This window comes from Hibiscus syriacus, unplaced genomic scaffold (assembly GCF_006381635.1).
Source record: "Hibiscus syriacus cultivar Baekdansim isolate YM2019G1 unplaced genomic scaffold, ASM638163v2 tig00116964_pilon, whole genome shotgun sequence".
Taxonomy (NCBI): domain Eukaryota; kingdom Viridiplantae; phylum Streptophyta; class Magnoliopsida; order Malvales; family Malvaceae; genus Hibiscus; species Hibiscus syriacus.
In genome coordinates, this window is record NW_024063489.1 from 2,996,578 (window position 1) to 3,010,318 (window position 13,741).

The 13,741-nt window shown below is 35.8% G+C and overlaps 1 protein-coding gene across 2 annotated transcripts; it reads left to right on the top strand.

The window, feature by feature from the left end:
- The first annotated feature begins 265 nt into the window (after positions 1 to 265).
- On the top strand, positions 266 to 13,358 carry LOC120191086 (WD and tetratricopeptide repeats protein 1-like). Of its 2 annotated transcripts, XM_039194088.1 has the most exons (19): positions 267 to 583; positions 1,001 to 1,069; positions 1,236 to 1,313; positions 1,804 to 1,938; positions 2,030 to 2,137; positions 2,301 to 2,429; positions 3,560 to 3,675; positions 3,755 to 3,872; positions 4,323 to 4,428; positions 4,877 to 5,022; positions 5,158 to 5,328; positions 5,417 to 5,527; positions 5,960 to 6,071; positions 6,712 to 7,058; positions 7,445 to 7,535; positions 8,254 to 8,349; positions 8,450 to 8,520; positions 8,604 to 8,731; positions 13,271 to 13,358. In XM_039194088.1, the coding sequence occupies exons 1-19, from the start codon at positions 512 to 514 to the stop codon at positions 13,350 to 13,352; spliced, it is 2,286 nt and encodes a 761-aa protein (XP_039050019.1). In that variant the 5' UTR covers positions 267 to 511; the 3' UTR covers positions 13,353 to 13,358. The 2 variants fall into 2 exon arrangements, with proteins under 2 accessions (XP_039050020.1, XP_039050019.1); XM_039194089.1 differs by lacking the exons at positions 8,254 to 8,349; positions 8,604 to 8,731; positions 13,271 to 13,358 and adding an exon at positions 955 to 978 and having other exon boundaries at positions 266 to 583; positions 1,016 to 1,069; positions 8,382 to 8,499.
- Positions 13,359 to 13,741: the final 383 nt, after the last annotated feature.

Below are 13,741 nucleotides of genomic sequence, written 5' to 3' on the forward strand. Positions count from 1 at the left end.
TCTTAATTATATATAATTTTAAAATGGAAAGCAAAACATTCTTCACTGTGAAAATGAGGTTAAAACCCGACAATCATGGCTGGAGTTTACATGGACTTTCTACAGATTGGACCTTACTTACTGGGCTACTTTGCCCATTTACCGACTCATCCTTTCTCTAAACAACGCTCCCCACCGCAACGCAACGCAACACGGTTGATCTTATTTTTATTAATTTGTTATTTGTTTTTTCTCCGAAAATTTTAGAATCATTTCATTACACAGTACACAATGCCTCAAACGCGAAGGAAAACAACGCAGTTGATCGTTTGTTTGCTTTGATGTCTCAAGTCCCTTAGCGTTTTCGTAATTAGAACCAGCGAGGAACCAGTCTCAGCTTCTAAAATATGATGAGAATTGTTTTCCGCATTTGGAATCGATTTTGATCATCGCCTATTACCAGCTCTCTGCCGATCGAACCTAGGGTTTCCGAATTTCTTTACAGTTTTCACTGTTTTCCCCAAAAAACTCCATGGAGGAGTGGCCGTTCCATGATTGCAACGTGCACAATCTACTCGAGAACAGGCACATCGACATTGGTCACGTATTTCCTCTCTTTCTTCGCAACAATTTGTTGTTTCTGGTTTGCAGTTCTGAGGATTAGCGGAATTGAAAATATTTTTTTCCCGGTTTATATGATTTGTAATTGAAAATTTCAGTAAACGGTACCGTGTTACTGGAATTTAATACACATGTGCTTATTATTTCAATTTTGATCAAGAATCGACGTGGTTGACCCTAATGCCTTTTTTTTTGTTATTTTCATTTCCCCCCTATTCATGCCGATAATTTAACTCTAACAAATGACAACATTTAATCTCATTAATTTCTTGTTATATATATTGTTTTTGGTGCAAAAGAAAATTTGATCAAATTTAGGTATGATTAAGTGCTTTCCTTTTATTGACTTACAATGGTGACTGTGCTTTATCTAAGAGATTCCTTTTTGGTGTTTATGTAGGATGTTGGTCATAGTTTGCAGATGCATTCTTCTCTGATTCGTAGGCTTTCAATGGAACAAGAATTGGAGGTTGTTTAGTTTTTACTTATCTGATATTTGCATTTGGAAAGCTTCCGTATAATTGATATGCATCTTTCCCTTTCATGTTCTTTGAAACATTTTTTATATACACTTTTCTCAGGGTGCACCACAGACCATTACTGGTGGCATCTTACAATGTTCTTTGTTTGAGCAGGGACATCAGGGTTGTGTAAATGCTGTGGCTTGGAATTCAGATGGTTCACTTCTGATTTCTGGTTCTGATGATGAACGGGTATTATACGTCTATGTTTTTCTATGAGTGTGATAAGGTATCATGAAAGTAAAAAAAATGTAATAATGGAAACTCTAGCTGACCTGTGCTATCGGTGCTTTGTGCTTTTATGTTGTTGATTGTTTCTGATGTTTGCCTTGTTTACATTTTAGTTTGGAAAGTGGTTGTGAAGTCTAGAGTCTTCTCATAATCCTTCTGAATCAGGATTATTGGGTTCTTCATTCATGTTTAATGATGCATACAAGTACTTTATACAGTATCTGAAAGGATTATTGGGTTGTGCATTCATGTTTGTCGGGGCTTTTATGATTTTTATTATGGCATATGGTTTTGATTCGGAGCAAGATGAATCAAAGTGTTGATTTATGGGCCTCTAGTTTTGTAAAATTTTTGGCACCTATCATCTGTTGATAAAGGGTGTCAAGAACTGTGGTAGAGGGATTTGTTTTCTAAGAATGTGTCAGATTTATTAATGAACTACATCTTGCAGATTAATATTTGGAGCTACTCTGGTCGAAAGCTTTTGCATTCTATTGAGACGGGACATTCTGCTAATATATTCTGTACAAAATTCATTCCTCAAACTTCTGATGATCTTGTGGTCTCTGGGGCTGGAGATGCAGAGGTAATTCTTTTGTTATATGGGTAAACAAGGTTCCTGTGGTGGAATCTTACGGCGTTGCAATTAGTAACCTGGATGGCTAATATTTTTGCAGGTTCGATCCTTTATTTTGTCCCGCTTAAATGAGAGAGGGCTCAATGATGGTGCTGTTACGCCATCAGCACTTTATAGGTGTCACACAAGAAGAGTTAAAAAACTAGCGGTAAGATTTATTGCATAAATGAGTGATGAATGGAATAATAATTTAACAGCCCAACAGACGTGGGAAATCGTAAGTTGTCAACATTTATTGTTAAGTGATATGGTGAAAAAATGTTCTTTTGGTTGCTTCAGTTGTCACTGTCTGTACTTATTTCCCAATTTAGGTTGAAGTTGGAAATCCCAATATGATATGGAGTGCAAGTGAAGATGGAACTCTAAGACAGCATGACTTTCGAGAGGGAACTTCTTGTCCTCTGGCTGGATCTTCTCACCAAGCATGTCGTAGTGTTCTAGTGAGACTCACATTTTCCTTTCATTCATTTTCGAGTTCTTGATACCTATACGAGAACTTTGTTGTTATGGTACTGCCTGTCAGTGTGGCATGTTGATTGTAAATATGATGCTATCCATGACCTACATGTTAGTGAGTTTCAATTTGTTGTATTTACTAGGTTATAATTGTTGTTGTCATACGACTTTGATTTCCTTCTCTATGGATTCTACCAACAATGAACTCTTATTTGACGCTGAACACTGAACAGTATATCTGTTCCTCCTGATTTTTTGCCAATCAAGATACTTGGTTAATAGATATTCAATTTTTTCTTGTTTGTATTAGGGATGGGAATGGAGCAGGCGGGGGCAGATATTTCCAAATCCACCACTACTCTACCGATGTTACACTCTGCTTCACCTCTTGTCCCGTCCCCAGTGGATGCGTAATCCTGAAAACATCCATCCCTGCTCCAACCCGTCCTGCCCTTACCGTTTTATATTTTCTAGTTATTTGTAATATTTTCAACTTCTTTTAAGGCAAGTAATATAGAAGCATAATTCTTCAAAAAAAATTTGCATAAAATTTTTTTTTTCCCACCATTGTCTAAACATAAAATCTAAAACATAAAATGGTAATTTCATATAATGGGATGGGTCCACCCTGTCCTACATCCACTTTCAAAAAAAAAAAGAAGAAAAAAAGAGCTCCTTTTGGAGGGGATCGGTTTGGATTTTGCCATCCCTAGTTTGTATTGAAAACTTACAACCAAATAATTCACCTTTTTAAATGTCTGAAATTACTAGTTTTATGTGGTCTCGATTACATAGCTCATTATTGTATGTTTGACATCACATTAGAGTTTAGACAGAATGAGAGGACCTTAAGCAGTGAACGGAAGGACGTCCCTTGATTATTGTGTTAATGGATTATCACCTGAAGGTCATTTGGTTGTCGGTGTAGCTTGAAAATTTTCAGTTTTATTTTCCAATTTTTTTCTTTTTTGGTATCTGAAGTTTGACATTGTAGAATAGCCTTAACTAGTCAGTTTAACAAATATTAAACATCCATGATCTGTGTTTCTCTGTATTTACCCTTATCCCTATAGGATTGTAAATCATTTAAATCTTTCATTCTCTTTTTTGGCAGCTTGACTTACGTGATGGGGCAAAGAAATCACTAGCTGATCCTCCTAGACATACTCTGGCCTTGAAATCTTGTGATATCAGTTCTACTAGACCTCATTTACTACTTGTTGGTGGGAGGTATATAGCTGATTTTCACTTTCTTAAACTTCTTTGATCATTTCTTTTCCCCAATAATATTTTCTTGGAATGTTTGCAGTGATGCATTTGCTCGTCTATACGATAGAAGGATGCTGCCACCATTGTCCTCCTGCAGGAAAAGAATGTTACCACCTACTTGCGTTAATTATTTCTGCCCAATGCATCTTTCTGACCGTGTTAGTTTTGGATTTCTTTGTTAGTTCATACTCTCCTTGACTTCTTTCTTGAAAATATTTTGGTGAACTGCACGATTTCTGCTCATCAGGAGTAAGTTTATTTAGAATTGTGTGGATTTATGAATAACTTGTCTGGAATAATGTAACAATTCAGTTTGCAAATGATAATACTTCGCTGTTTGTTTTCCTTTTTTTCATCATTGGTAATGAGTGCACTTATCTTCTTTTCATCTTCATTAGGCCACTATTGAACATTCTCTTATTGGAATCTTTTACTTATTTACTTTGTGAATCAGGGATATTTAAAGTTAAAAGTGTTAAGTAACACGGCTTTCTTTCTTCTAGGTGTCATTAGATGTCTTTGAACCAAATATCAGCTGGTTTTAAGTAAAACTATTATTGTTCTATTAATATTAATTAAATCATTGTTTTCTTTTCTTTTCTTTTCAGGGACGCTCAAGTTTGCACTTAACTCATGTTGCATTCAGTCCTAACGGAGAAGAGGTTCTTCTTAGCTATAGTGGGGAGCATGTATATCTAATGGACATAAATCATGGTAAGCATATTATAAATTCTGTAGTTCTACTGTAGTCACTAGTCCGATAGTTTAGTTAGTTTGTGCTCTCTTTTTTTCTAATTGTGTTTAAGGAGGTTCATGTTGCCTGGCATGATTTTTTTTCTATGTTTAAGTTCTTGTTTTGAATTCAGAGAACTGATATGTAACCTTCTAACTGCATCATAAGATTCAACTTAGCTCAGAGTGTCTTGCCTCTCCTTCCGTTGTTATTTTGAGTTTCATTTTTCATATTGTGCATTTTAGATTGCAATATAATGGTTAAGCATCAGGTCAGAATGTGTGGTAGCTTGTCACATTCTTAAATTTAGTTGGCTCGCTATTTTCTAGTTTGCTTTATTTTGTAGTTAGTTTGATGTATAATAATTATTTTCAGATTATTAAAATGTTCTTTATCTGATCATCTGTTAGTTGTTTCCTTAATTGACAGCTAGTGAGAGTTTAACGCAATATACCTCGGGGGATGCTTCAAAATTGATGACATTCACACCTGTGCTAAATAAACTAGAGCACCAACCACCTGCTTCTAGTGTCTTCAAAAATGGTGTCCGGAGTAGAAGCAACACTGCTGCTAGAGTATGCATATTTTATTGACTTATATTGTCATTTTTACACCTGTTCTGTTAATTGTCTTGAAATTTTGGCAGATCTTTTTGTAGGTTATATTCTTCCTTGTGTATTTCTAGCTATTCTCTAACGTGGCGGTTACAGATTGAAAAATGCAGGATGTTGGTTGAAAGTGCTAAAAGATTCTTAGATGAGGGGATAAATATTTTCCATGCAATTGAGGCATGCAATGAAGTTTTGGATGGACATGGAAGTGATATTGGGCCCACACTAAGGCTTGAATGTTTTTGTACACGTGCTGCCTTGTTGCTTAAGGTTCAATGATTATTTTGTTATTTTTGACGGACCATTCATCTATTTGACATGCCCTTCTGGAAATATTTTAAATTGTTTACTTTTGCAGCGGAAGTGGAAAAACGATGCCCATATGGCCATTAGAGATTGCAATAATGCTAGAAGAATAGACAGTTCTTCCTTTAGAGCTCATTATTTGATGGCTGAGGCTTTAGAACAGGTAATCTGCAGGATGAGTTACAGTGGAGTTTATAACACGTGCTGATCTATTGACTTATTTGGGTTGCCAAGAACATTTAAATTTTTAAATTTGACCTCTGTTAATGGTTTCCTCGTTTTGGAGTTCTTTTCCCACAACCATCTTTTCCCCTTTCAAAATCATTTAGCTTAAACAAAATCTTAGCTTGTGCAACTCTTTCATATAAAAAAATTAAAAACATCAAAGTTGTTTAATTTTCACTTGGGAAATACAATTTATTCATTAGCCAAATTTATATTCTTAGAAATTGGTTAATAAAGTAAAGCAACAGTTATGGCTTGGTATTTATGTTTTCATACGTTCAATTGAATGTTGTTCATGTAGATTTTTTTCTTCTCTAGATGAAACATTCACATATTTAATATTAATTATTTGGTTTCTACCTTTTTCCAGTTGGGAAAACATAAAGAAGCATTAGAATTTGCTGTTCCAGCACAATGTTTATCTCCATATGATACTATGGCAGCTGAGAAAGTGGAGAACATAATAAAACATCTTGCCACAGGTTGGTTTCTTGTACAATCATATATCCATCTCAATTCAAGTGTCATATATATCATCTTCAGAGTTGATTGTCCTACTTATATTCACTGTAGGACAATTCTATAAGGGTTTATTCATCCTATTCTTACCTAAAGAATGTTTTGGGTGTGTAAATGTTTATTGACTGAATTTATTTGTTATTTAGTGTTAACATTATTACTAGTCTAACTTTTCTTCTCTGTTCTGTTCATTTGGTTTGTAGATGCTATGTGTAAGGGATGTCCTCAACTCCTTATGTTTCTTCTCTGCTCAATTCATCATTTAACCTTTCCCTAAGCCTTCTCTTTGTTCATAGATCAGCTCTAGTTTGCAGTTAGGCTTGGGAGAAATCAAGTTTTGAGTGTACTTGTAGCATGCATAATGTTCATATCTATCAAGTTGATTACATGGAACCTATGGTCATTTCCTATGCTAACTTTTCTGCCAATACATATGGAATGAACTTCAGTAATCACTTTAAGAAGGGTGAAACACTTTCAATTTTCATCCCGTTTGGTTTTCATGAAGAATGTGAATGATCATTATCTCTTAGATTGCTATTGACCTTTGCTAATCTTTTATCTTTTCCTTAATCTAGTGTCTTGTTTCTTTTTCAAAAATAGTTGAGGCTGAGAAAAGTAACAAGGCAAGTGATGGTGCACCTAGGTCTGAACCTCGAACTGGAAGGGTATTGTCATTGACTGACATACTCTACCGCTCAGAAGCTAACAGTGATGCTTTACAAGATGGTCCAAGATCTGAAAGAGGAGACTCAGATTTTGACGAGGAGCTGGAATTAGATTTCGAAACTTCAATATCAGGTGATGAAGTGCATGATGTAGAATCTAACATGTTACATGGAAGTGTAAATCTTAGAATTCATCGAAGAGGTGATTCAACAAGAGAAACTGGTGCATATAGTTCGTGTGGATCTCCATCCTCATCATCACAAAATGGAGCGGCTTATCAGGTTCACATTCATATCTTTTGTATAGATTGCAAATGGTTTATCAGAATCTGATGTCTCCTACTTCATTCTGTCATTGTCAAGAAATCATCTTGAAAGTGACTCCAGTCAATTATGAATTGTAAGGCATGGCTAAATGTGTTGCTGGTAAAGTTGCTCGCCTTTGGTCATTATTTCCTGGACAGATAACCTACTTGTGTTTTGCTTCAACTTGTGGTTCATATTAATAACTTGATCAGAAACCAAATTGCCAAGAAATGAGGGATAAAAGTCTACAAAAGACTAGTTTTATGTATGCTCAATGATAGAGTCATCATATTGCTTGTGCTACTCCCTTCATTATTCTTCTTGCTTATTATTTTCATGTCATGTATTCATATTTTTTCTAGCCCGAGGCAGTTATTGATATGAAGCGGAGATATGCTGGTCACTGTAATGTTGGAACTGACATCAAGCAGGCGAGTTTCCTTGGTCAGAGAGGTAGTTTTCTCTTATCATCTTATCTATTCTTTTTATCTGTCATTAGAATTATATTGCTCCCCCCTCCCCCTATGTTTTTACGAGATTTATGGAAGTTATTTTACGGTGTTGAATTTGTGTCTTTTCATAAGTCTAGTTTGCTTATTTTCTTTTAAAATTCAGCTCTTTGTATTTCATTTTTTTAATACATATTGTTGCATTCCAAGCCTAGTTTGTTTATTTTGTTTGAGGATATCATTTTAATTCTTCATTTGAGTTCTAACACTTCCTTGAGAATCCAAAAGTTGTGACCCATTTTTTATCCGCGATGATAAAAATTGAAAATGATATGACATTATCCAGTTGATTAGTGCAGTTCTCGCATGACAATGGAATCTGGTTTCCCAAACATTTCTATGCATGTTGTATCTGGATGAGATCTTCTGTCTTTATTTAGTCCACAAAAATTGTTACTTGTTGGACCATCTCAATTGCTTTAGTGTTGTAATAGCTCTTTCCTTTGGCAATGTGCAATGACTGCTGCCCAATATAAAAGTGCTTGCTGATGATGTGTCCCTGTTCGTTGTGGATGTTACTAATTTCTTTTCATCAAACATTGACTGTTCATGGAACCGGTTCTGTCCATGAAATACTGTCGCTCCCGACTACTTGATTTGGCTCTGCATGCAATTTTGGCAAAGAAATTATTATCATGACATATTTTGATTGATTCATCTAGGTGAATTTGTCGCTAGCGGAAGTGATGATGGAAGGTGGTTTATTTGGGAAAAGAAGACTGGTAGATTGATAAAAATGCTTCTCGGAGATGATGCTGGTAATATTTCTCCTCTGTGCGATGTCCTGCAGACGCTGGACTTTGCCTTCAACTTATGATTTCTTATTCACTGAAAAAAATCTCTTCATGTCCTCTGCAGTTGTAAACTGTGTTCAGTGCCATCCATTTGATTGCTTTGTGGCAACCAGTGGAATTGACAACACTATAAAGGCAAACATCGGGTTTATGGGAAGAGTTAAGTTATATGCAATATTCAAGATTACTTTTCTTATTTTAGTTGGTTTTCTGTGTAGCTATGGACTCCTACTGCTGCTGTCCCATCAATGGTTTCCGGTGGGTCAGCAGGGCCAGAAGCTGCAAATGTGTTAGAGGCCATGGAAAGTAATCAACGCAAATTATGTCGTAATCGTGAAGCTTTCCTGTAAGGGTTATGGATGATATACTTCTTTTGTGTTTTTTAAAGTGGAGCATGCATCTGATGAGATAATTGTGGATGTGCTGTCTTCTTTTTCTCCTTTCCTCTCATGTTTCTCTCTCGTGGCTTGTTCTGATCACTTATTAATTGGCGTGCAAGTTTCATTCTGCACAGGTGGAAACACAAATTGTGTAGTTTTATGAACTCTAGGGAAAAAAAATTCCAAATGTTTTCATCCTCAAATATCTTATCTCCGAGTACACGATTCTCCTTTATCCCTGTAGCACCACCTGGCTGTGTAAATGTCAATTGTCGTTTTTGTCAATCTACAGGTGGTCTTATTTGAGGATTCTATTCAACGAAGCGAATTTGTCTACTATTGTTTTATTAGTTGGATTTCCTTTGGGTAAAAATTTCGCTCCATATATTGAACGATTACTTACAACTATACAGTCGCTTCAGTTCTCATAAGGCTATGAGTCTCAACTATGATTTTATTTACTCTGTTTTTGTTTCTTAGGACTTTAGGCTATTCTGTGCCATTTACTTACAACTATATAGCCCCTTAAGTTTTCATAGGGTTAAGAATGTCAACAATGATTTATTTACTCTGTTTTATTTTCTTAGGACTCTCGGCTGTTCTGTGCCATTTACTTACAACTATATAGTCCCTTAAGTTTTCATAGTGCTAAGAATCTCAACAATGATTTTATTTACTCTGTTTTATTTTCTTAGGCCCCTAGGCTGTTCTGTGCCATAAGTGTCTCTCATGGTATATGTCAAAATTAGAGTAAAAAATCTAATATTTCGTGTAGGAGACTCACATTTAAATATACAAAATATTGTCTTATCGTAGGAAACTTCTAAACTAGGTAAGAGATTGATCCTAGGACTAATTATAACCCCTTAAAGTTAGGGATCCTAGCTAATAAATTACATTCACAAAGATCCTACCAGATTACATAATCTACTTAATTTGGGAATCTAATTTCTGACACTCCCCCTCAAGCTGGGGCATGGATGTCTTCCATCCTCAGCTTGTCTGTTAACTTCTGAAAATACTTGCCAGGTAATCCCTTGATAAGTATATCTGCAACTTGATCTCCAGTGGTCACATAGGGAGTACAGATCAGGCCACTGCCAAATTTTACCTTTATGAAGTGTCTATTCACTTCAACATGTTTTGTTCCGTCATGTTGAACTGAATTATGCACAATATTAATTGATGACTTGTTATCACAGTATAACTTCATTGGTCCATCCCATTTGACCTTCCAACCCTCTAAAATAATCTTCATCCATAATAACTCACAAATTCCCAATGCCATAGCTCGAAATGCAACTTCTGCACTAGATCTAGCCACAATATTATGTTTTTTGCTCCTTAAAGTAACTAAGCTTCCTCCAAAGAAAGTGCAGTACCCTGAGGTTGACCTCTTGTCAAATATGGACCCTGCATAACCCGCATCAGTGTATGCTTCCATAGTCAAATTTCCTCCTCTTTTAAATAGAATTTCGTTGCCTGGTGTGCCCTTTAAGTACTGCAAAATTTGAGTCATAGCCCTTAGATGTAATTCCTTAGGATTGTGCATAAACTGGTCACAACTCCAATAGCATATGTTATGTCTGGTCTAGTGTGTGACAAATAAATAAGTCTTCCCACAAGTCTCTGAAACGAACTTCTATCAACTACTTCATCATCATCTTTTGAGTCTCCAAGTTTGTGATTGGCTTCTATCGGAGTTTCTGATGGTCTACACCCTAATTTTCCAGTCTCCTTCAACAAGTCCAAAGTGTACTTCTGTTGAGATATAAAAATCCCCTGATGTGAGTGTGCCACTTCAATACCAAGGAAGTATTTTAATCTTCCTAGTTCCTTCACTTCAAACTCTTTTATAAGACACTTATTTAGGCTTTCAATTCCTTCAGAATCGTTTCCTGTAATAATTATATCATTTGCATGTACCAAAAGTGCAGTCACTCCCCCCCTGAAGGAGAATGTTTCACGAATAGAGTATGGTCACCTTGACTTTGTTTAAAACCTTATCTCAGCATCATTTTGGTGAACCTCCCAAACCAAGCTCTCGGGGGACTGTTTCAGTCCATATAGAGCTTTCTTCAGTCTGCAAAATGCACGTCCATTATCCGGCCCAAATCCAGGTGGTATATCTATGTATACTTCCTGTTCAAGGTCTCCATGTAAGAAGGCATTTTTAATGTCAAACTATTGCATATTCCATCCCTGAATAGCTGTTAAGGACAGTGGGACTCTCACAATGTTCATCTTTGCAACAGGGGCAAATGTCTCAAAGTAGTCTATCCCATAAGTTTGAGAGTACCCCTTTGCCACCAACTTTGCTTTGTACCTTTCTAAAGAGCTATCTGAGTTATACTTAACTGTGAACACGCATATGCATCCCACTGTTTCTTAACTGTGAACACGCATATGCATCCCACTGTTTTCTTCCCTTCTTGCAGCTTCACTAAGTCCCACGTTTTATTCTTTTCCAGTGCTTCCATTTCATCTTTCATAACCTTTTCCAGTTCTCATTCTCTAATGCCTCAGATACAATCTTAGGTGTGGTGATGGTGTTTAGGTTGGTGAGGAAGGCTTTGTGATTTGGGGATAAGTTTTTATACGTCATGAACAAGCATGAATGATGTTTTGTAGTACATGTTCTTTTTCCTTTTCTAATACCAATGGGAAATTCAAAATTAGAGGTAGACATAAATTTTTCAGTATCATTTTTATCAGAATGAGTTTTAGAATGTACCTCAGATTGTATAGGAGCAGGAGAAGGGGATGATTGAATCTAGGTTCCTTCCTCCTTGAATAGACCAATGGGGAACTAGTAGTATCCTGAATGTTTGGCTGTGGTGTATTAGGTTTTGGTTGTGGAGAAGTTGGAGTAAGAATGGGCTGTGGAGTAGGAGTGGACTTTGGTTGTGGTGTATTAGGTTCTGGTTGTGGAGAAGTTGTAGTAGGAGTGGGTTGTGTTTGCTGGATTTGTTTAGAATGTATGGGTGTAGGAAAGTTTATGAGAGGCTAAAGCAGAAAAAAAAGGGACAATGGTTGGGTATTAAAGAGTCTAACTAGTCCACTATGGTCTTCAAGGTAGTATAGACTGTTGACTTCGCAAGCACGCCCAATCATTCTCTTCGTTTCTTGCTCCTGAAAAATGCATTGTTTAGGATGAAACAAAATACTGCAGTTAGTATCTTTGATGAGTTTTTGGATAGATATGAGATTAGTAAATAACTTTGGTACATATAGGACATTTCTAAGTACTAGGGTTTTATTAATGGCAATATCTCTTGGCCAACAATAGTTATCATGGTACCATATGCAATTGTAATTGTTTTGTTACTAGGGTATGTAGGTAAGAAATTTGAGTGAGGAATTAGTCATATGATCTGTGGTTCCTGAGTCAATCACCCAAGAACATTGGGTAGATACGTGGGTGGAAGACTCCAAGACATTAGAATCCTGAGAAAAAGAAGAGGATATACTTGAGAAAACCAAATTGCATGTACCTGTAGAGGAAGGTTTTATCAGATTTCAATGACCCCCTTCATTCACTGTGGGCTTCAGTGCTACTGGTATTATCGGCCACTTCACCCATTTGTTTGTTGGGTTAACAACACATGCTCAAGAGAAGGGTTTCAAAAAAATATTTGCTGGACCGAGATTAACAAGTTTCAGAATGAGTGTAACAAGCTCTGATAACATGTCAAAATCAAAGTAAAAATCTAATATCTCGTGTAAGAGACTCGTACATTTAAATATACAAAATATTGCCTTATCTTAGGAAATTTCTAAACTAGGTAAGAGATTGATCCTAGGACTAATTATAATTCCTTAGAGTTAGGGATCCTAACTAATAAAATACATTCACAAAGAACCTACAAGATTACATAATCTACTTAATTTGGGAATCTAATTTCTGACAATACTATTCAATGTTATAATTGTTCAAAACATCATGTTTGAAATTGGTCAAACTCTTATGTTTATTGAAAATGTTTTAGGCCTTGGGATTTTACAGGACTTATAATCAGAATTTAACTCACTGGGTCGAATCGGGTACAATTAACTATTTTTAGAAAGCATGATTCGTATTCTTGAGATTTAGCACTTCTATCATCAGAGTTTAACCGAGGTTCACCAGTTAGTATTAGGCACAATGAACTAACTTCTCAAAGCTGAGCATCCAGATAAAGGATATTGGTGTGCTTGGCTTTGAGCTTCATCTCTTATTATACTTGGGATGGTTGTCAAAATTATAGATTTTATAGAGACCTTTGTCGTGTCTTTCACTATAACTTATTTACTAAAGCTGCCTTACCATCAAAAAGTTGTTCTCAAAAGAAAAGGCCGTAGGAAGGTGTTAAGTCTGTCTTCAATTTAGGTATAATTTGGAACTTCCGGTTTAGGCATGTTCAATATTTTTTAATGTCGATTGATGTTTGGAAAACATCTATTTTGTTCTTTTCTTATTTCTTATGGTCATGCTTCTTGAATCAATTTTTTTTTGTTATTTCCAGGCCCTTTGAACTTTTGGAACGTTTTCGGATGCATGAATTTTCTGAAGGATCCTTGCAACCATTTGAGTGTGCACAGAGCTAGCCAGCTAAAAGCATGCAGGTGTCAAACCACTCTTTCATTGTAGATGTTTTTTCTCTAGTATATTTTACCACTGAATATTTAGCAAACTTACAAACATGTTTACCGAGAAAGACTGTTTCATGACATTGTACTGAAACAACCTGTAGGTATTGGAGTCTGGCGACTATATATTGGGTCTTTTCTATTAATTTCATTTGACGTTTGAAGTTTGACCTGGATACTATACTCATGGTTATTTAATTGACTTTACTCACCTGCAAATGTGATGGATATGTCACTAATTGTAGGAATTATAGAAATATATGATTATGTAAATATCCTTTAATTAAGGGATTCTGTAAATATTCTACAATCTCTTATTTTAAGGGATCATATCTCCTAGGATTAAT

Excerpts from the sequence above, each read along its gene's own strand:
- LOC120191086 (XM_039194088.1), top strand. The coding sequence starts at position 512 with ATGGAGGAGTGGCCGTTCCATGATTGCAACGTGCACAATCTACTCGAG. Across the intron at positions 3,676-3,754 it reads TTACTACTTGTTGGTGGGAG|TGATGCATTTGCTCGTCTAT; the intron begins GTATATAGCTGA and ends GAATGTTTGCAG. Across the intron at positions 8,350-8,449 it reads GCTTCTCGGAGATGATGCTG|TTGTAAACTGTGTTCAGTGC; the intron begins GTAATATTTCTC and ends TGTCCTCTGCAG.